This window comes from Plecotus auritus (assembly GCF_963455305.1).
Source record: "Plecotus auritus genome assembly, chromosome: 6".
Taxonomy (NCBI): Eukaryota; Metazoa; Chordata; class Mammalia; order Chiroptera; family Vespertilionidae; genus Plecotus; species Plecotus auritus.
In genome coordinates, this window is record NC_137773.1 from 85622694 (window position 1) to 85645776 (window position 23083).

Sequence of the window (23083 nt, forward strand, 5' to 3'; positions counted from 1 at the left end):
CCTATAATTCGGACCTCATCTAGACTTTTCCCTTAGTGGCACACAAATGTTCCTGCTTTTGGGTGTAGCATATTGGAACTGCTTCAGTGGGAAGAGGGACCTCCACCCACACATCCACCACACAAAAGATAGAACAAGATGACCCCATCTCGAAGGCTCTGTTTTTTACCTGCTGCTGTAGGCCCTAGCACAACACTTCTCAGTAAACTGGATGACCAGGGGCCTGACCTTTTCATTCCTGAGGTGTTTCAAAGACCTCGATCCTGTGTTCCTTTATTTATAAGTGTCTGAGTTCATTAACACAAAAAATCCTGGGGCAGTCCCAGGCAGACTGTGTGAAATCTGTGGCTTGGGTTAAGAGCTGGCTCTGTTAGGAGGGGGAACTGTGCCTCCAGGTCCCATTGGGCCTCCAGGTCCTGTTTGAGGCTGGGTCTGGGACCGGGTGTGGGTGAAGGGCAGCTGGCCCAGGCCCACTGAGGTCTCATTTGATACTGGGGTGGGGGCGTTTTTCCTTACCCTGAGTGGCCAGCTCAGGTTGCAGGTGGGGGGCAGGTGACCTAGAGGTGGAGCCTGAGGGCAGGCCCCAGGCACTAGGCGCTAAGTGCTCCTGGCACATGTTGGGAGTTGGATTCTGGAAGCAGGTAGTGGGAGTGTGCAGCCCACCAGGCTCAGTAAAAAATGGGACAGTCATAGGCCACCCATCTCGGTCAGCTTGGTCAACAAAATATGGACTGGCGGCTTAAAGAGCGGCATTTATTTCTCACAGTTCTGGAGGTTGTGGTCTCAGTTCTGGACACTGAGATCAGAGTGCCAGTGTCATCGGGTTCTGGTGAGGACTTCCTGGTTTGCCCGTGGCCAGCTTCTCACTGTGTCCTCACAGGTTGAGGGGTGAGGGGCCTGAGAGAGATTTGAGGTTTCTTCCTTTTCTTAAAAGGACACCAGTCCTATAGGATCAGGACCCCACCCTATGACCACATTTAACCTTATTTACCTCCTAATGGCCCTGTCTCCAGATAGTGTCACATTGGGGTTCAGGGCTTCAACATAGGAACTGGGGGGACACAGTTCAGCCCATAGTACACATCTGTGGTCTCTTTCACAGTTCACCAGAGTTGGCATGTGGGAAGCTCACCACCAAGTTCCTCAAGTTACTCTTTAAAAATCATTTTATGACTTAAATCAAGGCTGGACAAACTTTCCACAAATATTTAGTGAATATTTGGAGATTGCAGGCTATGCGGTCTTCGAGTAATTGCTCAGCTCTGCCATAGCAGCACCAACGCTACCATAAGTAGGACAGTGTGCCAAAAAAACTGTATTTATAAAAACAGGTGGCAGGCCAGATTTGCCCACGTTCCAGAATTTGCGCACTCTGACTTAAGTCATTTACCTGCTCAATAAAGAGATTTAGAAAAATAAATAGCACAATTTTTTTTTTGACTCCACAAACAAAAGAACCATGGTTGGTGTTTGATGAATGTTCTTGGCTTTTTCTAAAGATTTTTGCTCTTAATTGGGGCTTTACTGTATTCTTGACTGTGTATTTTGTATTTCCTCAGATAACAGATCTATCCTAAGAACGTTTCTGTTATTTAAATAGCGCCATTGGGCGGATTTATCATTTATCCAATCTGTCCACGATTGTTGAACAGCATGGTTAACGCGCGCACACACGCGCGCGCGCGTGTGTGTGTATCTCAGTAATGAAACAGAGAACGCTTTGTCTGGATTTTTCACTTCTTTGGGTGAGATCCCTAGGAAGGGGAGGTGAGGGATGAGTTGCTGAAGGGAACTGTGGTCCTCATTTTGTTCAGGGCTTGTCAGAGCTGCACCTCCGCCTCTGTCTGGTTGGCATCTGGTGTCTGCTGTCTCCAGCAGCTTGGCCTTGCTGGGGCTGCATGGGGCAATGGTGGCCAAGCCATCCTGCCCTCTTTTGCTCTGGGGGTGGTGCAGGGGGTGGAGCTGTGCCTTCTCTCGGCTGTCACTTGAAACAGCACTTGTTCCTCCTGTATTCAGGGAGCGTCATTGAACTCATTCTGCTGATTAATTAAACCGTTTCAGGCAGCTAGCTCCTGGAACGGTGGCGCTGTCAAGGGCTCTTTGAGGCACACTTTGCAGGTTGTCAGCCCTCTCTTAATGTTAGGAACCATCTGAGAGCCAGTTTCTGCTCATGAGTGTTGGGGGTGCCAAGAGGGGTGCCCACCCAGCCCCAGCCCAATCATGCCTCTTCACTCTGATGGCATCACTGGTGAACGGGGAGGGGCCACAGTTGCTGGGCCCAGGATCTTGGGATGGGGTGAGCAGATGGGGGTCTAAGCCCTTGGTGGACAGGCACACCCTCTGGACAGGCAGGCAGGCAGGCCTGGGAGGGGACCCAGTGAAAAAGCAGCTTGTCTCAGAGCAGACCATCAGTAGGACCCAGGCCATGAACTCCTCATCCCCTACCCGACCCCTCATGTCCCTGTCTCTTATCTTTACTCCTTTATCTGTCCCCAGATGCCCCACTCAGCACTAATGGAACTACCAGCCTCTGGGCCCTGGCTGATTTGAGCAGGACTGGCCGCTCAGAGTCCTCATTACTTAGTGGCTCTCAGAGCAGGAGCCACTGCCTCTCATGGTTCTGGTGTCCGAGTGCTTTATGCCTCCGTGATGGTACAGAAGGCCCTGGGGCATGCAGGGGACCCCTCAGACCTCCTCCCCCATTGGTGCTCGATTTCTTTATCAGAAACCAATGACATGGCCAAACCCTTGGAGGAGCCTGTCTCTGTTGCGGTGCTGACAGGGCACCGCCAAGTGGAGGAGCTGGAATGAAAGCAGCAGAAGCTGTCAGCTTTAGTCAGTCCAGCAGACCCTTATGAAAACACCAGTTTTCCAGAAGGTTTGGGAGCCCGACCGGCTGGAGGGGGACAATCGATGGGGAAAACAATAGTGTGATTTACTCTCAAACTCAGTTACTTCCCTGGGCACTGCTCTGAGGCTGCCCTAAGGACTCTCTGCCTCCTGCCTGCTCCCAGCCCCTTTCCAGGACAGGCCCTGCAGGGTGGAGGCGCTCTGTGCTGCTTCTGGGCCCAAAGTGAAACAGCTGCAAGTAATGTTCCACTATGCATGTGACCCCAAAACAGAAGAGGGCCAGGTGGGGGTGCTGTTGTGGGGTTTGGCATGTTCAGCCCCTGAAAGTTCTTATTAAGATGTTACCTTAGCAACTTTCTTACCCAACCTGTCAGGCTGAAACAGTAAAGGGTCTGCAGTGCCTGCACCCTGAGCTCAGCTGCTCAGTCCACAGAGGCGACTGTCTCTGAGTCCTGAATCCAGTGGGCTGTCACTTCCTTCCCATGGGACCCACAGGACCCTGCCTTCTTCCTACTCCTTCCTCACAGGTGCCCATGTTCCCCAAGTCTCTGCCCCTAAACCATGACAAACCCACCCCACCCAGAACCTGCACAGAGCCTTGAGAGAGGCTGTCCCCATTGGCTTCGTCCTGGTTGGGCGAGGAAGCCAAGCAGTTGGCTCCCTGGCTTGCATCTATGTGTCCCCCTCCATGGGTGCACGCAGGTGCTTTTTTCAATTACTTAAAGGAAAGCAATTGCAGAGCCGCTCGATATAAATCCCTTAAGCTGCTGTTGATGGTGACGCAGGGGAGGCCACGGCCCGGCCAGGATTCTGAAACCCGGGCACCATCTGTGGTCTCACCACTCCACAGCCAAATTACACCACCAGCCTTTCTGTGTTCTGCAGATTTTCATTAAATGAATTGAGTTTACTGGGAATCTCTTGGCCATAAATATTCTCTCCCTGTCTGCATTGTGTCAGTGCTGCTCAGAGTCCAAGCTCCACATCCAGGCTGGGAGTGGGGAGGGGAGGGGCCGTTGGGGCTGCAGGAAATGCCCCGGGGACATTATTTGCAGCCTCAGATTTGGGGTCATAAATACTTTACTGTTTCCAGAGAAAATTGAGGGGAGTTTGAAGGACTTGACAGGGCAGGGTACATAATTGCCTCATTTAATTAAGTGTTTTCCTTTCTGTTTCCTTCTTTTCCATTGAGAAAGTGGCAGTGACAGCAAGAAGGTTGTAAAAGGAGGGAGAGATGTCCATTTAAAATGGAGATGGGGTTTTAGCAACGGTTGGAAATGGGCTTCTCCTGAGCCTGTTTATAGAGTGGCCGGGAGAGTTCCCAGCTTTCGGGGGCTCCAGTGCAGGTGTCCCTGAGGAGCAGCTGCCCCGAGGCATCCTATCACCCATTCTCAGGACAGGCGTGTCCCCAGAAGAAGGCAAGGACTGTGCCTACTTTAGGGAAAGACAAGTGCAGCACCCCAGGGTCAAGGTCACCCTTGAGATCCCCTCATTCTCTGCACCCTTTTCCCAAACTTCCACACAGCTTCAGCCATCCCTGTGGAGAACCCTCTTCCAGAGTCTGTCACCCATTCCAGGGGCTGCTGTATCCTTGAGAGCCTAGACCAGAAGCCAGCAAACTGTAGCCTGTGCCAAATCTGGCCCCTGCCTCTTTTTGTAAATACAGTTTTATAAACGCAGCCATGCCATTTCAGTAGTATCTATGATGGTTCCCAGCTACCGTGCAGAGTTCAGAGATTGTAACAGAGACCACGTGGCCCACAAAGCTGAAAAGATGATTGCTTGGTCCTTTATGGAGGTTGCCAGCCCTGCCCTAGATCATAAGTCCCCTCTGTTTCTTCCTCCCTCTTACAATAGGATGGTCCCCATCTGATCTTGGCCTCATGCACAGGTAAGCAGGAGGCCAGGACCACCTGGGTTCCTCTCACTGACAGGGCTCCCTGTTGGAGTCCAGATTCTGGGATTTTTGGCTGGCTTCTCTGGCCTCTAACGCCCCCAGCTGTCAAATGTCCCCAGGATACCGGTGGTGTGATGCCTCCTGCACATGCCCAGCCCTGGGGCTACCACAACACTATAACATGGAGGGAGAGGCTCTGAGAACATGTGGTTTGTTGCAGGGGGTAGTGTTCAGAGCATAATAGGGACTGTGTTTGAGCCTGTCCTCATCACAGGTGTTTGCCCCTTTGCTGTGGACACAGGGACCCTCCTGTTCAGGGCAGTGTCTGCTCCAGGCCACCTGGCACTTGTTCCTTGGTACCATGTGCCAGGTGTTGGACCAAAAGCTCCTGTTTGGGGGGAGGGGGTTACAGCTTGGAAAAGGACATTCGCAGATACCATTTCCTGTCTCATGATAGAAGGCCTAGTGTGGGGTGGCTCGCCCTCGGGCTCAGAGGGTCTCTCTTGCCTCCCACAGTGCACGTGCCGGAAGGACATGGTCAAGATCTCCATGGATGTCTTTGTGCGTATCCTGCAGCCAGAGCGCTATGAGCTGTGGAAACAAGGCAAGGACCTCACGGTGCTTGACCACACCAGGCCCACAGCCCTGAGCAGCCCTGAGCTCAGCACCTGGAGCACCTCCCGGGCCTCACTCAAGGCAAAGCTCCTCCGCAGGTGAGTTGCCAAGGAACTGCCCTGTGCCTGGCTCTGCTGGTGACCGTAAGTGACCCCCACCCCAGCCAGAACCTGCTGGCAGGTGGCTGCAGCCTGTCCCCTCCCTCTCTCCCTCTTTTTCTTTCCTCTCCTCCTCCTCTTCTTCTGTATCTTGCTGCTTCTCAGTCAGAGTGTTTCTCAGGCCCTGACCTTTTCGAGTTTGCAGGCCTTGTAGCAGGTGGTGTCTGTGTTGTTAGACTCAGTTTCCCTCCTGCTCCTTGTCCACTAGCTCCTGGGAGGCTGACCCTTTGACCCTCCAGCCATCTGGTTCCTCTCTGGGACAGCACACACTATCCCTCTTCCTTGTCTGCTTGTGACCTTAGGTGAGAGCCCTATGTCTCTGTGTTGGGGCTGTCGGGCTCCTTCTTGGCTCCAAACAATGGCAGGTATAATGCTGGAGCTGTGGGGCACAGGGGTCCAGTACTTGGTCCATATCCCTGCCATTTCGTGTTTTGATTGCTCATTTTGGCTTTTCTGATAATGTGCTGCTCAGATTCACAGTCTGGGAGTCACTGAGACCCATCCTCCCAGGGATATCCTTTGCCACCCTCATTCCATCACAGGGAGCCCCCTTCTGGCCCTTGCCTTTTATGACAGCGTGGTGGCTACCCAACCTCAGGCCTGGCATCCAGTGGGGGAGGAGAGGGTGAAGTGGCTGCACCCTCTTGCCATCAGCGTATAGCCATGGGGACATGGGTGGCAGGTCGGGGAAGAGGAAGAAATCGACTTCCTGCCAGGAGGGAGATAGCAGTGAGCACTGTGCTCTTGGTATCACCTTGTAGCCCCGGAAGTGGTGGTCCCATTTTCCTCTCTTCTCTGGGAAACGGCAAGGCTTTCAGGGCTCTGAGCTACTCAGACAGAGTTTCAACGGACTCAGTTTTGGTGCCCAAGGAATGTTCAGCAAGTCCTCACTGCAAAAGCCACCACAGACATGCATAAACAATGAATGTCATGTGCCCGATAAAACTTTATTTGTGGACTGAAGTTGGAATTTTATATCACTTCCACATGACACAAAGTATTATTCTTTTAACTTTTTACCAGTTAAAGATGGAAACAACTTTCTTAGCTGGGGGGCCACACCAGAACAGGCAGCGGATGGATCTGGGCCTCGGGTGAGGTTTTCCAATTGTAGCCTCTTGGTCACTTCTGGCTTCTTTTGTCCCCACTGATGATGGACAGTTGGCTCCAGAGACGGGTCATTGAGGAGGTGGGGGCGCTCAGACAGTTCCTTCCTTTGGCTGTGCCTGGTTGGTGGTATTCCCACACTCTGCCCGGTCCAGAACTTTCTTCCCCAGCAAGGCTGTTCTAGTTTTCAGCGTGTTTGTCTGTGAATCCAGAATCTTGGGCAGTCGTGGCTTCACCCACATGTTTTCCCACCCCTTGGCCTCTGTCTTTGAGAATGTTCCATCAGCCCAGAATGCTTTCACATCTGTTCCTGACAGCCCACCTGAAGGTGAGTCTCTCTTTGCTGATTTCTTTTGTTGTCTGTCCTTTTGATTCCCGCTCTCCTATGTGTTCTCACGAAAAGCAACTTCTCTCAGTGAGGCCCATCTGTGCAGCTCCTGATCCCTCCCAGCAGGGTGAGCTTGCTGAACAGAGCCCAATGCAGCATTTGCATAACGGCTAATGGATTGTGGCTCAGTCTAATTGGTCAGCAGAGCAGACTGCCAATAATTAAGCACACATCCAGAAATGGATGGGATTAGAGGACTGGGGCCCCGCCAGCTATACTTCCCTTAGCTGGAACCTTCTGTGTGCAGAGGAAGCTTCCCCACAGGCCCTCTCCCTGCCTGCTGCCCCCTCTCACTCCCCGAGCCCAGCCAGCCCTCAGTAGAGGGTGCTTGGCTCGCTTGTCACACTCTGTTCCTTTCTGGAGCGTTCCTCTCTCCCCTCAGCCTCCTCTGCTTCCGATCGGGGGAGCTGTAATATTCCGACAGAGGGATTGAATAACAAATTAAGTTGTGTCCCCAAGGATATAATTTCCTTTAAAGCTTTCAATATGTTAAATAAGACGGATTACCCCCCCTTCCCCCCTTTTTTTAAGTCATAGGGGGCTTTCTCTGTAAAGGTTGATTGGGGGACTGACATTTCAAATCCCAAGACTACTACCCTCAACCTGAGAGTCAGTGACTCTCACAATTGCCTGTACCTTTCTCTCCTGGCCCAGTGTCCACAACACATGGTCATCTGCTCCTGCCTCTCATCTCCACTGAGGGGTTGCTCCCCTGAGCCTCAGAGAGTTTGTTTTGAGGGAAAGGTGGCTTGGGCTAGATAGGGGTAGGGGCAGATGTGGCTTCTAGACCAGGGTTGTGTGTCTCCTCCCCTGAACTGTCCCCTGCACCCCTGACTGTGGACACTTAGGCTCATCATTCTCTGTGGGGCAGCATCCGCGCCCCATCCTAGTCAATGCCAGGAGCTCCCCAGTCCCAGTTCTAATGGCCACAGATGTCCTAGGCAGCACCCAGTGTCCCTGGTTGGGAACCCTGCCCTAGGCAGAGGTGGTGGCATCACAGTGGGTTCCATGTTCATCTGCTGCCCATCCCCACTCCTCATGTCCCTCTGCAGCTTCGCCTTGTCCTTTGGCCCTGCAACTTCTCCCTGGTCCCTGCTCAGACCAACCCAGCCCCCTGCCCCCGTACATGGAGGGTCCAGCCTTCCTGACAGCCCCTCACACTTAGCCCCCCATGTCATCTTAGAGCAGAGGCCAAGTGTTGGCCTCTCCGGGAGAGAATGATCTTGTTTCCCTCCCTCGGATTTATCTTCCATGCCTAAATTTTGTTGAATACACTGACCCTCCCCCATGACAAACAACGCACAAAGCTGGGACCTCTTGCTCCTGGCTGTATGGCCTCCTCAGCCCTCACCACCAGGTGGGATCCTGCTTTGCTGGCACAGGCTATCATAGAGTCTGGCGCCTCTCCCAGGCCCCGTCTTTGCCAGCCTCCCCTCCTCCCATTCCGCAGCCCTTTTCCATGTGCAGACTGTCTTTTCCTCCTGCCTTCTTGTTACTTCCAATGAGAACATCGAGAAACGCAGCCCATTGACCACATGTTGCAGCAGGTGTGCATTCAGCTTGCTGCACACATGCTTGTGGAACATCTGAGCTGCCACCGCCATGCTAGTGCAGAGAGGAGGATGGAGAGGAGACTCTCTTCCTCACCAGGACCCACGGTTCCCGTCCACTCCAGCCCCTGCTAGCTCCACTGGTTGTTGGCCTCCAGCTACCCATGCCGTCCATGGGGGAGCCCTGGCCCTGCTTGCCCACCCACACCACCTTGCACCACCACCCTCGGATCACCATGGAAACAAGGAGCCAGGAGCAGCTCCAGCACCCCCTTTGATGCCTCCTGACCAGACACTGGACATCATTGAGCCTCTGACCCTACTCTTGCCAGGGTTGCCCTGGCCACTTACTGAATGTTTCCTAAATTGTTCTTCCTCAGAACACCCTCAGCAATTTCTCAGAGGCAAAAGCCTCTAGACATCACACACCCACTTGTCTGTGTGGGCAGGGAGTAGTAGAAGGAGAGGAGGCACATGTCCTGGGTCCGGGTGAAGGGGAGAAGGGCCCTGGGGTACACAGCTCACAGCCCCTTGCACCCTGACCCAGGGGCTGTGCTGGCACCAGCAGCCTTGGATGCCCCAAATTCCCCCTGGGTAAAGCTGGTCCTGTGAGGGCTGACAGTCCTGCCTTAGGGAACAGAGGAATTGCGTGCTTTGGTACCCTCGGTTTCCAAGCCCGGAGCCACTCTGAGCCCACTGCATAGCCCACTCTGCTTCTCCTGCCATCTGGGATCCAAGGACACCTACTTCCATCTTGGAAATATTAGTACAGATATTTGGACTTAGTTCCAATATTTGGTTTGTATAAACTTAACTAAGTAATGTCCAGTTAAGCCTGACAAAGTGCTCATTTATTTCCATCCTCCCCTGAAATGCCACTAAAATGACTGTAAAGGAGTGACAAAGAATGGGCGAGGGGGCCGTGACAGATGAGCAGCCGCAGCAGACTTGGAAAAGGAGGAAAGGATGGCCAGCTGATACCTGACTTTGCAGCACAGGAAGCTCAGTTCAAGGGTGCACAGACAGAGTGCGGCCAGTCTGTGCTGAGGAACTTCGGAAAGGCATAGGATTCCAGATATGGGCACCTCCTGGGATGGCACCAAGCTGGGCTGAAAGGCTAGTGTGTAAGGAATTGCTGGGCTGGGGGCACCCCCACTCCACCCTACCTCCCAGCAGAGGATGGTGGCCCTGCTGCCTGGTGAGGTCAAGCCTGGGCGGTTCTGGGCCGGAGGGAGAGGCCTTCCTGAAGGTGAGGTTGTGGGATCCTGGCTGCTAGCCCCACGTGCCTCTAACCCCGAGGCCAGAGACTGTAAGGGTCCTCTCTGGGTCACAGAATAGCTTAGCCGAGCAAAGCTATAGGTTCTGATGTTGGGGGTCCCCTGTGAAGTGATAGGACTCCTGCCCTCTCCATCCCCTTCAGCAAACCCTGCTCACCCATGCATAGCCACCAACAACCTTCCTAGTCCCTCACACAACTCAGCCAGGGGTCCCTAAACCTCTGAGGAAACTCAATAGAAGACAGAGAGTGTCTCAAACAAAAAGGAAAAGCAGAACTCCCCAGAAAGAGATGAGGCAAGGAGCAAGAAAACTCACATTTTCCTCAGAGGGTGAGTGACTGTGCGTTTATGATAGAAGCACCTGTTGCTATAAAAAGAAGCATTTAGGAAAGAGATGGCTCTTGGACATTTAAAATGAGATCAAAGAAGCCCAGCTGGTGTGGTTCAGTGGTTGAGTGTTGACCTATGAACCAGGAGGTCACGGTTTGATTTGGTCAGGGCACGTGCCCCGGGTTGTGGGCTCAATCCCCAGTAGGGGATGTGCAGGAGGCAGGTGATCAGTGATTCCCTCATCATTAATGTTTCTCTCTCCCTTCCCCTCTCTGAAATCAATAAAAATATTTTTAAAATAATAAAATGAGAGCAAAGAAAACACAAGAGAGGGGTTGGGAGATAGCTTGGGAAAACTAGAGGGCAGGACAGAAAGATCAGAGGCTCAGCTGAGGAACTCCAGCCTCTACTATGAGTTTCAGGAAAGGAGAAAAGAACATTTCCCAAGAACCAAAAACCTTTTCAGAGTACAGAGTCTGGCACTGGGGATGAAGATTATACGCACCTTGGAATATCACAGCTCTTTGGTTAAACAGAAGGTCTCCAGCTTCCGGAGTGAATAAACATGTCAACATAAAGAACAAGGGACCCAAATGGCATTGGAGTTGGTGATCATAATGCTACAAGCTAATAGACAAAAAGGATGAGGCCTTCAAAGTCAGAAGAGAAATAATTTTTAGCCTAGAAGTATGGACCTAGTCAAATTACCAACTAAATGTGTGAGAGGAATTGGATCTTTTTAGACATGCAGAATCCCAGATTTCCCCTCCTTTCTGAGGAAGCTAGAGGGTGTGCTCTAGCTAAGCAGTAGCAACAGCCAGGAAAGACACAGAACCAGGGAAGCCAAATCCAACCCAGGAGAATCCAAACCAGTTTCAACGTAAGGATGCCATGGAGGTGTGTGTGGCGCCGTGTGTAGGAGACCACACCAGAAATTGGAGATAACCAGGAAGGCCAAGCATCTAAGAGGGGAACAGTTATTCCAGGAAGAGCAAACCAAGACTGCAGTGTAAACAGCATGGATGAACAATGTTTATAGTCAGTAAAATGTAAAACGTGGAATTTCACCACAACCGAAGATGGTGGCAGACTCAGGCAGGGAAGCTGGTGGGTGTGGAAGCAGGAAGCATAGCCACACCCTGAGTGGTAACTAGAGCTGCTTGGTAACTATGCAAAGGAAGCCAAAAAAAAAAAAAAAAAAAAAAAAGAGAGAGAGAGAGAGAGAGAAAGCAGCGTGGGGGAGACACATGGATGTAACTAAGAGAAGAAACAGCTAAAAGAGAGGAGGGTGTCGTGTCTGGGGAGCAGCCAGGGGATGCTGTTATGGTTGGAATATGATTAGGATGTGCCTGGTAGATGCCTCTCCCCCGCCACTCGGTGGCAAATTGGCCACAGGTTCTTCCTGTGTTAGTCTCCCAGCTTATGTACTCACAAAATGGGTATTTCTTTGCATGCGATGTTCATCTTGCCTTCTCTCTGCAGTAGGGCACAGCCCTCTGCTTAAGTCTGTCCACCTAGTTCCACCCATTCTGGGGGTCTCCGCATTGTGGGGGGGGGGACCAGTGGTGCTGGGGGACCCAGAGCTCTGAGGCCGGTGGAGTGTAGGGGGATGAGGGAGACCTGGGCTCTCTGGGACAGATAGGGGCCCAGTGGGGACACTCCTGGTCAGCCCTGGGGTCGGGTGGGCAGGGTCAGAGAGTGGGTCAGCCCTGGGGTGGGGTGAGAGAGGAAACAGAGGGGCTGGGCAGCTACAGGAAGCCAAGGCCAGGTGAGTTGGTAGTAGGACACCCCTCTACTGGGCTTCTGAGGCCAGCTTGGGGGTTCGCTTTGGGCACCCAGCCCTGTAGCCCTGTAGCCCTGTGGCCCCGCAGCATTTCTAGATGTGGAGAGAATCCCCTCCTCAGGTGACAGCTGGTGACGAAAGCCAGTTACATCTACCACCGGGTCTTGGGGCTTGCCTGGCATTTCACTGTGGGAGCCATACTTGGCATTTCCCACACTGACCCGGTGTGGATTTGCTGGTGGCTCTGCTGTGGTGGAGAGCATCTCTGGCTCCAGTGTCCCCTTCCGCCCCTGCCCTAACCCTTCACAGTGATCCTTGCACGCCATGCTGTGTGTGATACCATGCCTCTGCCCATGTTGCTCAATCCCCTCTCTGCCCCCACCGAATGCTCCCTGCTTTTCACCTTTGGTCATGGGGTGATTCATGCTGCAGACACCAAGAGGGGCTTGTCACGTGCCCACTGTGCTCGGGAGACGGAGCAGCAGAGACTAGGGCCCTTGAGTTAGGCGGTCAAGCCATGAGAACAAACAGCAAAGGTGTTAGAAGACGGTTAGGAGGGGGTGCCCCAGAAGCCAGCATGGAGAGCAGGGGTGGGCTGGGGAGGCAGCAAGGAGGCTGTCAGGTCCCGCTGCTGTAGGCACCACCGGGTGGGAGGTAGGGGTCCTGGTGTCAGGAGCCCTCGGGGCCTCCCTGGGCTCCTACCCTCCCCTGGTCAGATAGCCCTGCTTCTGCTTGGTGAATGTTGGTCCTTGGAGTCTGGCTGCCATGGGGTCTCCATATCTGAGTCTGACCTCACTGGGGCTACAGGAGAATTCATGGACAAGGGAAGCTGCAGCCAGCACCTCTCTTGGAAACGTCGACATTCTCAGGTTGCAGACTGGGATAGATGAAAGGGTAGTGGAGGCTGATCATGAGGCCTGGAGCCTGCGGCCATGTGGAAGGGCATCACCCCCATTTCCTGGAGGGCGTTAGTGCCCTGCCCAAGGCTGGGCCTCTCCACACACCTGCCTCTGCCTGAGCTCCTGGGGTACTACACGCCTCCTGTCTGTCTAAAAGCTGCTCTGTCCCCTCCCTGCAAGGCTCCAGGATCCTATTTCCCAGAACCCCTACAGGGGTGCCCTGGCACTAATCTGCAAGCCCACCCCCTTTGTTGCTTTCTTTTCTTCCTTTTTAACCCAATTCTCTCTCATTTTCACTAAGAAGCCATAGCTAAGCCTCAGCTTGAATTCTCACTGGGGGCTGAGGTTCGCCCCCGCCATCCCCAAGACTGTTACACCCTAAGCAGAGCTGGATGTGGGGACCCGACATCCCTCCGGCCCGGGCCCTGACCTGGAGGCGGTGACAGGGCCAAGAGGGGCATGGGTGCAGGTTGTTCCCTGGGCATGGAGCTCCTGAGTGTGGAGAGGCGCATGGGGAGCCCGACGGAAGCAGGCGCCCAAGTTGAGGCCCTAGATGAGGCGCCCTGGGGAGTTAACACCATTCCTAGAGAAAAACTCCCTGACATTTACATTCTAGACAAATTAGTCTGAAAGAAAGCAGACACTGGAAAAAGACTGAGGAGGAGAGGAAACCAAATCTAGAGAGGAAGAAAGAGCAGAGCAAAAAGCCGGGCCTGTCGTAAGTGCACCTTTTGTTTTGTTTGTCATCTAGGCATTTTCCACCCGCTGCTGTTTCCATTGCGATCACGCTCCCTGTCCCTCCCACCACCACCACATGGGGGCCCCTGGAGCCCAGGTTCATCCAGTCATCCCATCTCCAGCTGTCATCAGCACCCGCTTTGACACGACCCCACCATCCCATTGCCCTCCTCATCCCCTCCCAGGCCTCTCTCCCTCCACCACCCCTGCCCTGCCCCCTGGAGCTACCTCCTGAGGATCCCCTGTCCCCTGATTCTGGTTGTGGAGGCTCCGTACTGCCAAGCACAGACCTGGGCCTCTCCCCTCTGCTGTTTCACCTCCTTTCTGATGACTCCCCCTCTCCAGGTCTCACCGGAAACGCAGTCAGCCCAAGAAGCCCAAGCCAGAAGACCCCAAGTTGCCTGGGGACGGGACAGCTGGGGCGGCTCCTCTCGAGGAGACCAGTGGTAGTGCGAAAGAGGAGGCTGCACAGGAGGCGAATCCCGAGGATGAGGAGGAGGATCCCCAGCTGCCACCGCAGGGCCGGGAGGCAGAGGGCACAGAAGGTCAGTTACAGCCGGGCAGGGAGGCCAGGACTGGTGCCCAGGCCAGCTCCTTCCTGACCCCCGGCTGGTGGAAAGAGCCAGCTTCACTCTGGCTATAGAGTTTCTGCTCTTTAAGAACCCAATACATGTGCTTTCCTGGCCGGGTGAGGCATTTCATAAGAAATGGACATTCTAGGGGGTGCTGTGAAAAGTCCCTCTTCTCCCAGAAACTGAAGAGAGGCGGTCTCAGTCCACTTGGGCTGTTCTCACTGAACACCACAGGCTAGGCAGCTTAAAAACAACAGCCTCGTGGTTCTAGAGGCTGGGAGTTGAGCTCGGGGTGCTGTGTGGCCGGGTCCTGGTGAGTCCCTCTTCCAGGTTGCAGATGGCTGCCTTCGCGCTGTGGCCACACGTGGAGGAGCAGCCAGCTCTGCGGCCTCTGTTGTCAGGGCACCGATCCAGTTAATGAGGGCCCTGCTCTCATGACTCGATTACATCCCATAGGCCCCATCTCTTGAGACCATCACGTTGGGGGGTAGGTTTCAACATAATGCATTTTGGGGGACATTCAGCCACAGCAGAGGTGTGGTCTACCCATCGTGAAAGAGGGCAGCCTGCTGTTTGTGGCCAGATGTTGGTGAGTCTGCGCGGGGGTTGTGGTGGGGAGTGTCTCAGAAATATACCCTTCACACAGCACGGGACCATATTAGCCATGGAGTATTAATATGTGTTTTAAAGGTCCCCTCTCCCATGTTTTACAGCATTTCCTTTTCTTCTTTATAGCTGGTTTCATTTTTCTAATTTATAGCTTTAGCTACTCCCAGGTTCACACATAGCAGCTGCTCTCAGGGTAGAGGAGGGGACTCTCCTCTCTGCCCTTTCCAGGCTCTAGGCAATAATGGGGCCCGGATGGCGATTGCCTGGGGGTGGCGCCTCAGGCCCCGGTCACAGGCCATAGTCACTAGAGTGTTCTGCTTAGGTGCTCAGTTCCCCTCTTGTTGTCTGTATCTTGGGATGTGTGAGCTCAGCATGGCCTGGCCTATTTCAGCATTGTGTGCTCACCAGGATGTGGCATCCAAGGTGACTATCCATAGGTCACAGTTGGAGACGTACCTGGATGTACCCACAGGCTGATGCTGAGGTTCCCAGTTAGGGAGTGATTCTGTCCCCTGGCTGGCGGGTGAGTGTCTCTGAGGGGAACCCTCAGGCACTCACAGGGGAAGAGCAGAGCATTTCTGGGTGAATTATGTGCTGGCGCCTTCCCAGACGTTCCAACACATGCTTGTCTAGTGGGACGTCACACACCCAGGAGGTGCAGAAGGCAAGATGGAGAGAGAAGGCGCCTGGTTGGCGAGGAAGCATGTGCTGGCAATGTCTGGGCATAGGCGTGATTCCCTACGTAGAAAGGGATGTGGGGACTGAGCCATTGAGTCACTGAGATCTGGTAGAGGAGCCGAATGAGCCCCACACAGAAATCAGGTCTCATTCCCGTGGCCAGCCATGGGCAGATGGCAGCATTGTCAAGATGCTACCTACAGTAAAAGCAACCAAAGAATAAGCACCTTGGAACAAAGCTAACAAAAAATAAAAGACCTTTTGGAGAAAATTAGAGACATTTTTGAAAAGTAAGGAAGAATTGCTAAATAAATGGAGCCATGTGTGTTGGGAGAACTCCCCCGTGTGAAGGCCCAGTACCCCGCCCACCACCACTATCTGGGGGTTCTCAGCTCCTTCAGGATCCCAGCAGGCTGTGGGGGTTCGATATAAATGTAGATGGAGGGAGAGAGGTAGAAGAGGAGAGTCAGGGGGACTGGCCATCAGTTCACAGGACAGGAGTGAGCACCCCCTCCACTGCAGGTGGGAGAGGTGAAGGTCACCGGCTGTGCCCAGGGGACTCTCAGGGGTAGCCTCAAATGTCACAGGGGGCACGTGCACAGTGTCCCATTTACTTACAGTTCAGAAAACTCGCCATCTGGATAGTGGGTTGTTGAGGGAGCGGTTGAGTCGGCTTGGGCTGCCTAACGAAGCACCCAGATGCACTACGGGCCTTCAAAAACAGTTTCTCGTCTCACGGATCTGGAGGCCAGAAGCCCATGATCAAGGTGTCGGCAGACCCGGTTCCTTCTGAAGCCTCTCTCCTTGGCTTGTAGATGCCGTCTTTGCATTCACATGGCGTTCTCCCTGTGCCAGCATCTCTGCCCTAATGTCCCTGTCCTGAGGACACCAGTCACATTGGATTAGGGCCTCCCTGATGACCTCACCTGAGCTCATGATATCTGTAGTGACTCTAGATAAGGCCACATTCTGGGGCACTGGGAGTAGGACTTCAACGTAGGAATTTGGGATGTGGGGACATAATCCAGCCCATAATTGAGAATAAACACACTGAAACCGAGAGAGAAGCCTTGGGTTACTCCTGGGGGCTTCCTGAGTGGGGGTGGAGGATCTGGGAGGGGCACATGGTGTCACGTGCCATGGTCTTTCAGGCCCGACACTGACGTGTGTGCTCCTGGAGATAAGAATATGAATGAACACGCACGTTCTGTAAGGCAGTTGGGTGGTCGAGTTTTGGTTGTGATGGTTAATAATGAGCTCTCCGAGGTGGGCCCCGGGACCTATGGCCTCATGATGGGGGGCTGCTTCCCCAGCTTGCTGCCTAAACAGGAGGTTCCGTGTCCCTTGAGAGTAAAACATGTGCTATAGGTGAAACCACAAGCCACGTGGAGGACACGTGCTCTCCTCACCAGTCGTTGGACTCACTCCCCTTCCCCTCAACAGTCTCACCCCAGGACCCCTGGGCCTTTTCCCAAAGGGCTTCAGGGTCTGCATTGCAGGAATGGTCAGTGTCATGTATGGTGTCGTGTGGCCAGGCCTTGGTACAGTCCTCCAGGGCTGTGGCTTTCATGGTTTCCAGCGGCACGTGGACCCAGGCAAGGATGGGGCCGTTTCTGGGATGGTGTGTCTGCTCAGGGCTGATAGTGCTCCCCAATGTTCAACACCCACCTTGTCCCTGTCCCGTGACAGAGCCCTGTTCCCAAGAAGGAGTTGGGTTGTGTGTGGGGGGTCTTTTTCTGGAAAGGAAGTGGTCCCTTGGGGGCCCTGGATGTGGATGCCACTGCTAGAGAGCCTCCTGGGAGCCATCTCTTGAGCCCTTGGTGGGAAGACAACTCTGAACACATCAAATAAGTGTTTGCAGTCAGGGGTGACAGCAAACACATCGGGGAATGAGTAGAAGGTTTTAAAGTGGTTTCCAGACTTCCTTTAATACCAGCTTAATGTCCCTAAAAGCTGTAAGTGCTAAGGATCATGTCATGTGTGAGCAATAATTTTATGTTTGCAAAGGGAGACCATTTGCTGTCGCTCACACACTGGACACTTTGACAACATCCGGATGCTGGAGGGGCAGGCGGAAGCCCCCTGGGGGTGGGAGGGACTCTGGGCTGGCTGATGGGGCTCTAGGGCCTGGGAGGCTGCTTCCCAGCTGCAGGTGTCCCCACTCTGCACCCACCACTGGGTGGTCTGGGAAGAGGTGCTGCCCTGGGAAGGACCAGCAGCCTCTCTCTGTCCCCCACCCCCATGCCCACCCCTCACCCAGGCAGAAGGCAGGAAGGCAGCCAGGCAGCCCTGTCAATCCTGGTTTGCCGGGACAGCAGGGGCTCCTTTTTCCTGCCTGGCTGTGGCCATGTCACAGTGCTCTCGCCCCACCTGTAGTTGGGCATGACCTTTCTCACAGTTTGGGAGATGGGGCAGCAGGGGCAGTGCCAAGACCCAGGAGGGCTGGTCCCGCCACAGTGCCGTACACTCCCAGGCAGAGCATGCAGCCAGAGGAACCCACCCTGAGACATCCCAGGGCCTTGAGGAGACAGGAGCACGCTGTGAGCAGTATGCGCTGTGGGCGGTTCATGGTCATGGAGCCCCTGGTTTCAGGAGTGGCCTGACAGCTTGTGACTGGCTTTAGGACAGGACAGCAAAGGCTGCTGTACCCAGCAGGGAACAGATAGGCTGGGCCTTTATGTGTCTTCACTTGGAGACACATCTTGCCATGTAGGAACACCCCACCCCCCCACCCCCCGCCCCAAGCACAGTCCATCCGGGCCTCACCCACACCAGGCTGTGCCCTGCCTCGGGCTCTGCGTGGGAAGAATGCAGGAGTAGCTTGGACCATGGGACCAAGACCAGTTTGCCCCGGCTGGACAGTGGGTAGAGAGGTGTGGAGTGGAGTGTCTCTAAGCCAGATTGCAGTCATGAGGCCACCACCCCCTTCTGTGGGCAACATATAGCAGAAGTTGAGCTTGGGATCCCAGATTTATCATGTCATCTCAGTGCACCCCCTTACCCCTGCCCCCCCGGTGAACTTGGTGCCATAGAGAAGGTGTGGGAACTCCAAGGAACCAGTCAGGTTGATAAAATCCAGTGGGGGTAGGGAGTGCTCTTGGCTGTGGGTTCCTCCCCACTTCTAAGAATAGTACTAGAAGGGCCTCAGCTTGTCTGCTATGGGAGGGGGGCGGTCCCTGCATTCTGCCCACCTGTGTCCTGAACCCCAGGAAGTGGGAGGCCCTACCTACTGGGGAGGGACTGTCTGGGATCCTAAGCCTCCCTTTTTTCCCCTTGTCCCTAAGCCTTTTTTTTTTTTTCTATTAATCCTTACCCGAGGATAATTTTTCCATTGATTTTTAGAGAGTGGAAGGGAGGGGAGAGAGAAACATTGATGTGAGAGACACATCAATTGTTTGTCTCCAACATGTGCCCCTGACTGGGCTTGTGGATCAAATCTGCAACCCAGTTACATGCCTTTGACTGGGAATTGAGCCCATGACCCCTCAGTGCGGGGCTGATGCTCTAACCACTTAGCAATACCAGCCAGCGTGACCCTAAGCCCTTTTAATGTAAAATTTCTGCTCCATTTTGAGACTTCCTTGGGCCCCAGCAGGTAGGGAGCTTGCTGAGTTCTGACAGTGTTGCCCCTGATGGGGTATGAGGTGGGAGGGGAGTCCTGTGGTGACAGAACCCTGAGCCCCCAGGTATCCTTCCTGGCCTTGGGCTTGTCCCCTAAAGGGCCCTCTGTGTTTGTCTCCCTCGGCTTCCCAGAGCCTGGAGACATGAGGAAAAGGCCGGAACTTGTACCTTTTTGACAGCAGAGTCTCCAGAGTGGAGAGTAAATTGGACCCACTGTCCTCAGGATGACAGACTGGTGTGATTTCCATTCAATATTTGGACTATGAGGGAGGAAGAAATACTGAATTTCCTTAGAGAACAAAGCATTTATCTGAAAGTGCCTTTTACAAAAATAGGATAGCGGCTCTAAGGGCCAGCCTCTGTGCTGGTTCTGTACATTAGCCCCGACACCACCCTGGCCACTCATCTCCCAGGCCCATGGTCACCTCCCGGGACCATGGTGCTGTTACCAGGCATTACTGAGCAATGCTCCACATCTCTCTCCCTCCACGTCCCTGGATGGGGAAGGGGCCTTTGTTGTAGGGAGCCATCCACTACTGGAGGGGAGGGAGATATAGTATTTGCTTTCCTTGGCCAGATAGCTTGACCAGACCCCTGAGGGTCTGGCGGGAGGGGGTCTAGGGAGTGGTTAAGGCTCTCCTTGGTGGGGCAAAGGCGAGGGAAGAATCCTGGGTGCCTCCAGAAGACTCAGGACCAGAAGGCAGGGGCCAGGATGGGGGTGAGTATTCCCTGCCTTCTGGCTGATGGAGCCTCTTTTGAAAAACACAGGTTATGCTTGCCAAGGACACTATGGGCTGTCCCAGCAGCCAGTGCAGGGCTGCAGCTGTAGATGCGGAAGGGTGGGAGCAGGGAGCGGAGGAGGGTGGGGGGAGACTGGGGTACCTCCTCACGGTTCCTGAGGCCTGGCTCCAAGCTCTGCAGCTCCCTTATTGGGAGTGAGTGGGCGATTCGGCTCCTCTCAGTGCTTTGGGCTGGGTGTCTGCTGGCAGGGAGGTTCCTTGCTTGTTCCTTCTTGGAGTCAGTGCTGATCAGGGGTTAAGTGACAAGCCCTCACCCAAGGTCATCAGCACTTATTCCGTCATCTTTGGCTGAGGAACAGGGGTGACATATGGACAGGTTTTTATAGCAAGAGGTAAAAATGTGGATACCGTGTTGCACACCAGAACTCATTATACTTCCCCTTGTCACTAGTTTCGCATGGAGAGGGACGGATCCTTGCCCTCCATTTGTCCTTATTTTCCCAGCCTGCGACTGTTGAGCACAGGTAACTCTGGGCCTCCGAGTCCTGTCAGCAGCACAACCCTCATCCCGGGGTGTTCAGGAACCCCTCATTGCAGGGAGCCAAAATAGTTGGTCTCCTGGTTCCCAGCCAGTGTTCTTCTTTATGTAGCATCCTGAAACCCCGGGGACCTAGGACACCCAGATGATCTATGTGCCCATTCTCCAGATGGGGCAGGCAAGGCCTGAGGGCTCCAGAGCTCGCTGTGCTCCCAGCTCACCCTGGTAGGTAGTCGCCAGGCCTGTCATCTTTGAGAGCAGAGTCCCTGGGGCTGCCATGACAGTGACCTCACACATATATTTGCTGACAGTCCGGGAGGTCAGAAGCCTCATGTGGGCCTCCTGGGACTGACCCAGGTGTGGCAGGGCTGGCTCCTTTTTGAGGCTTCAGGGGAGGGTCATTTCCAGCTTCTGGAGGCACTACATCCTGGGCTTGTGGCTCTTCCTACGAGCGTCAGCATCCCTCTGACCCTTCTGTAGTCATGGCTCCCTCTGACCACAGCTGGAAAAGGTTGTCTGCTTTTAAGGACCCTGTTAGTACACTGGGTCCACCCAGACCATCTTCACTAACCAACTCCCATCTGCAAAGTCATGGCCATGTCAGGTTCCACACTCACAGGTCCCAGAGCTAGGACGTGGGTGTCTCTGGGGGCTATGATTCTGCTGACCACACACCCATCCTGGCCCCCAATTAAAATGCCATGGAAGACATGCCTCACCTGCTTCCCACCCTGCCCTGTCACCTGTCAGGAAATCCCCCAGCACCGGCCCTTGGGGGCAGAAGGTGTTCCGGGCCCTCCAGGCCCATCTGCTTTTGGTTCCTCTTAAGTGACTTCTCCTTTATGGTTTGTTGTTTGAGTCTTTGCTTTTAAAAAATCCTACAAGTTGTGTGTTTTCACTGTAGAAATACACAAAACTCAGATATCCGAAAGGAAAACAAATCCTGCCTCTTCTCCCCTGTCCCTTGGGAAAGACACATATCTCTCCTCTACCTCAAGCTAATTCCAGAGGTGCTTTGAGCACGTGCAGAACCCAGAGGTGAGGGCAGGGGTGGAGGCTCCCCCAAGACTCGGGAGTGGCTGGTTTCCTGCCACCTGGCAGCATAACCTAGCAGTGATTTTAACTTGCTCGAAGCCTGTGTTCTTTTGGGGAAGGCCAGAGGGGTTTCTCCCCGGCTCCAGCCAGCTCCTGCCTGGGTCAGGGGCCTCCCATGAGGGTGCATGGCCACTGGTCTCAGCTGTGACCGGTCTTTCCTCTCTCCTCACAGAGGACAGGAAGGGCAAGCTGCGGCCAGCCAAGGCCAAGAGCGACAGGAAGAAGAAGAGCCCCCTGCACCCTCACCACCCACTCCTATCTGAGCTGCCGCCACCCCTGCCCATCCAGTTCCCCAGTGAGGAGGTGCCGCCGCCCTCACTGGAGCCCCCAGTGCTGACTCCTGGCCCTGAAGTCACTGAAGAGAGCCCCTTGCCACCGCCCCTCAACGTCATGCCCCCCGAGGCATCTGGCGAGGAGCTGGAGCCGAAGCCACGCCCCATCATCCCTATGTTGTATGTGGTGCCCTGGGCCAGCCAAGCCACATGTGAGAAGGGCCGTGTGTCTTGCCAGCAGGCGTTTGAGCACTTTCCCCAGAAGGGCCCCACCTGGAAGGAGCAGCTAGCCCCCATGGAGCTGACAGAGCCTGAGGAGGACAGTGGAGCCAGCGAAGTGCAGGTAGGATGCCCTCCAGGCTCCCTGGGGCTGGGGATCCTCCTGTCCCTGTGCCCTGGCCACAGCATCCCTGCTCATGAAATGGCCCCCATGGCTCACAGAGGCCTGTAGCGTATGTGTGGTTTAGAAACCACAGTGGCTCTTGCCACCTCTTCCTGTAGTCTCTCACTCCCTACTGGGAAAACTGAGGCACCACTGAGCTGAACCTGCTCCTTTCTCTGAGCTGTGACTCCAAGACACTTTCTGTCCTGTGTTTCAGGCGCCATCAACATTTTCCAAGTTGAAGATGGAGATCAAGAAGAGCCGGCGCCACCCTCTGGGCAAGCCGCCCACCCGGTCCCCTCTGTCAGTGGTCAAGCAAGAGGCATCCAGTGATGAGGGTTAGCGAGGTTGCTGTCCCCTGCCTGCTTGGGTCCCAGGCTGTGTGACTAGAGGAAACATTTGAAACACCCCTCCCCATGCAGGCAGCTGCCATTAGAGACATCCAGGGCTTAGACCTCTGGCTGGCCACGGTGGGGGAGGTGACACAGGGCTGCGGAGCCACCAGTTGCAGCAGAAGTGACTCTTCCAGCTGCTGAGCCCAGCTGTGGGCCTTGGAGAGGTTGGAACAATAGGCTGTGGGAGCTGGATCTGGAGCCGTAGCGATGGAGGCTTGGAGATGAGAAGCTTGTATTTAACACTCGGCTAGAATCAGAGCTGCTATTTTATGGGCAAGAACCCTAGGAAGCCAATTTTTCATCTTCTGCTTTAGCCTTACGCTTGAGAAGCATGTGGAATTTGAAAATCTTCTAGATGGCTTCTTTTATTCTGAATCTAATTTGAAGGCTAGGGTGGGGAGGGTTCTAGAAGCTCCATGGATCACAGGGCTGAGCTCCCAGGAGTGGAAGGGATCTTGAGGAAGATGAGATGTGCCTTGAGTCCCTCCAGGTGTCCTCGGCCTTATTGGGAGGGCTGTTTATCAGGCGTTCTGGCCCAGCCCAGCCGCTGTGAAGGTTGGGGCCTCAGGATTGAGCACTGGCTTCCGTG

General features: G+C 54.2%; 1 protein-coding gene across 2 annotated transcripts in view; it reads left to right on the plus strand.

Annotated features, from left to right (window-relative positions):
* Positions 1–23083, plus strand: part of KDM4B (lysine demethylase 4B) — a 135306-nt gene that overhangs the window by 97494 nt on the left and 14729 nt on the right. Inside the window, exons 10-14 of one of the 2 annotated variants that reach the window (XM_080674888.1) lie at positions 5264–5460; positions 13471–13572; positions 13938–14137; positions 21618–22060; positions 22317–22437. In XM_080674888.1, the coding sequence (XP_080531014.1) occupies positions 5264–5460; positions 13471–13572; positions 13938–14137; positions 21618–22060; positions 22317–22437 (1063 nt within the window). The remainder of the gene's footprint in view (positions 1–5263; positions 5461–13470; positions 13573–13937; positions 14138–21617; positions 22061–22316; positions 22438–23083) is intronic. The other variant, XM_080674889.1, reaches the window with a different exon arrangement.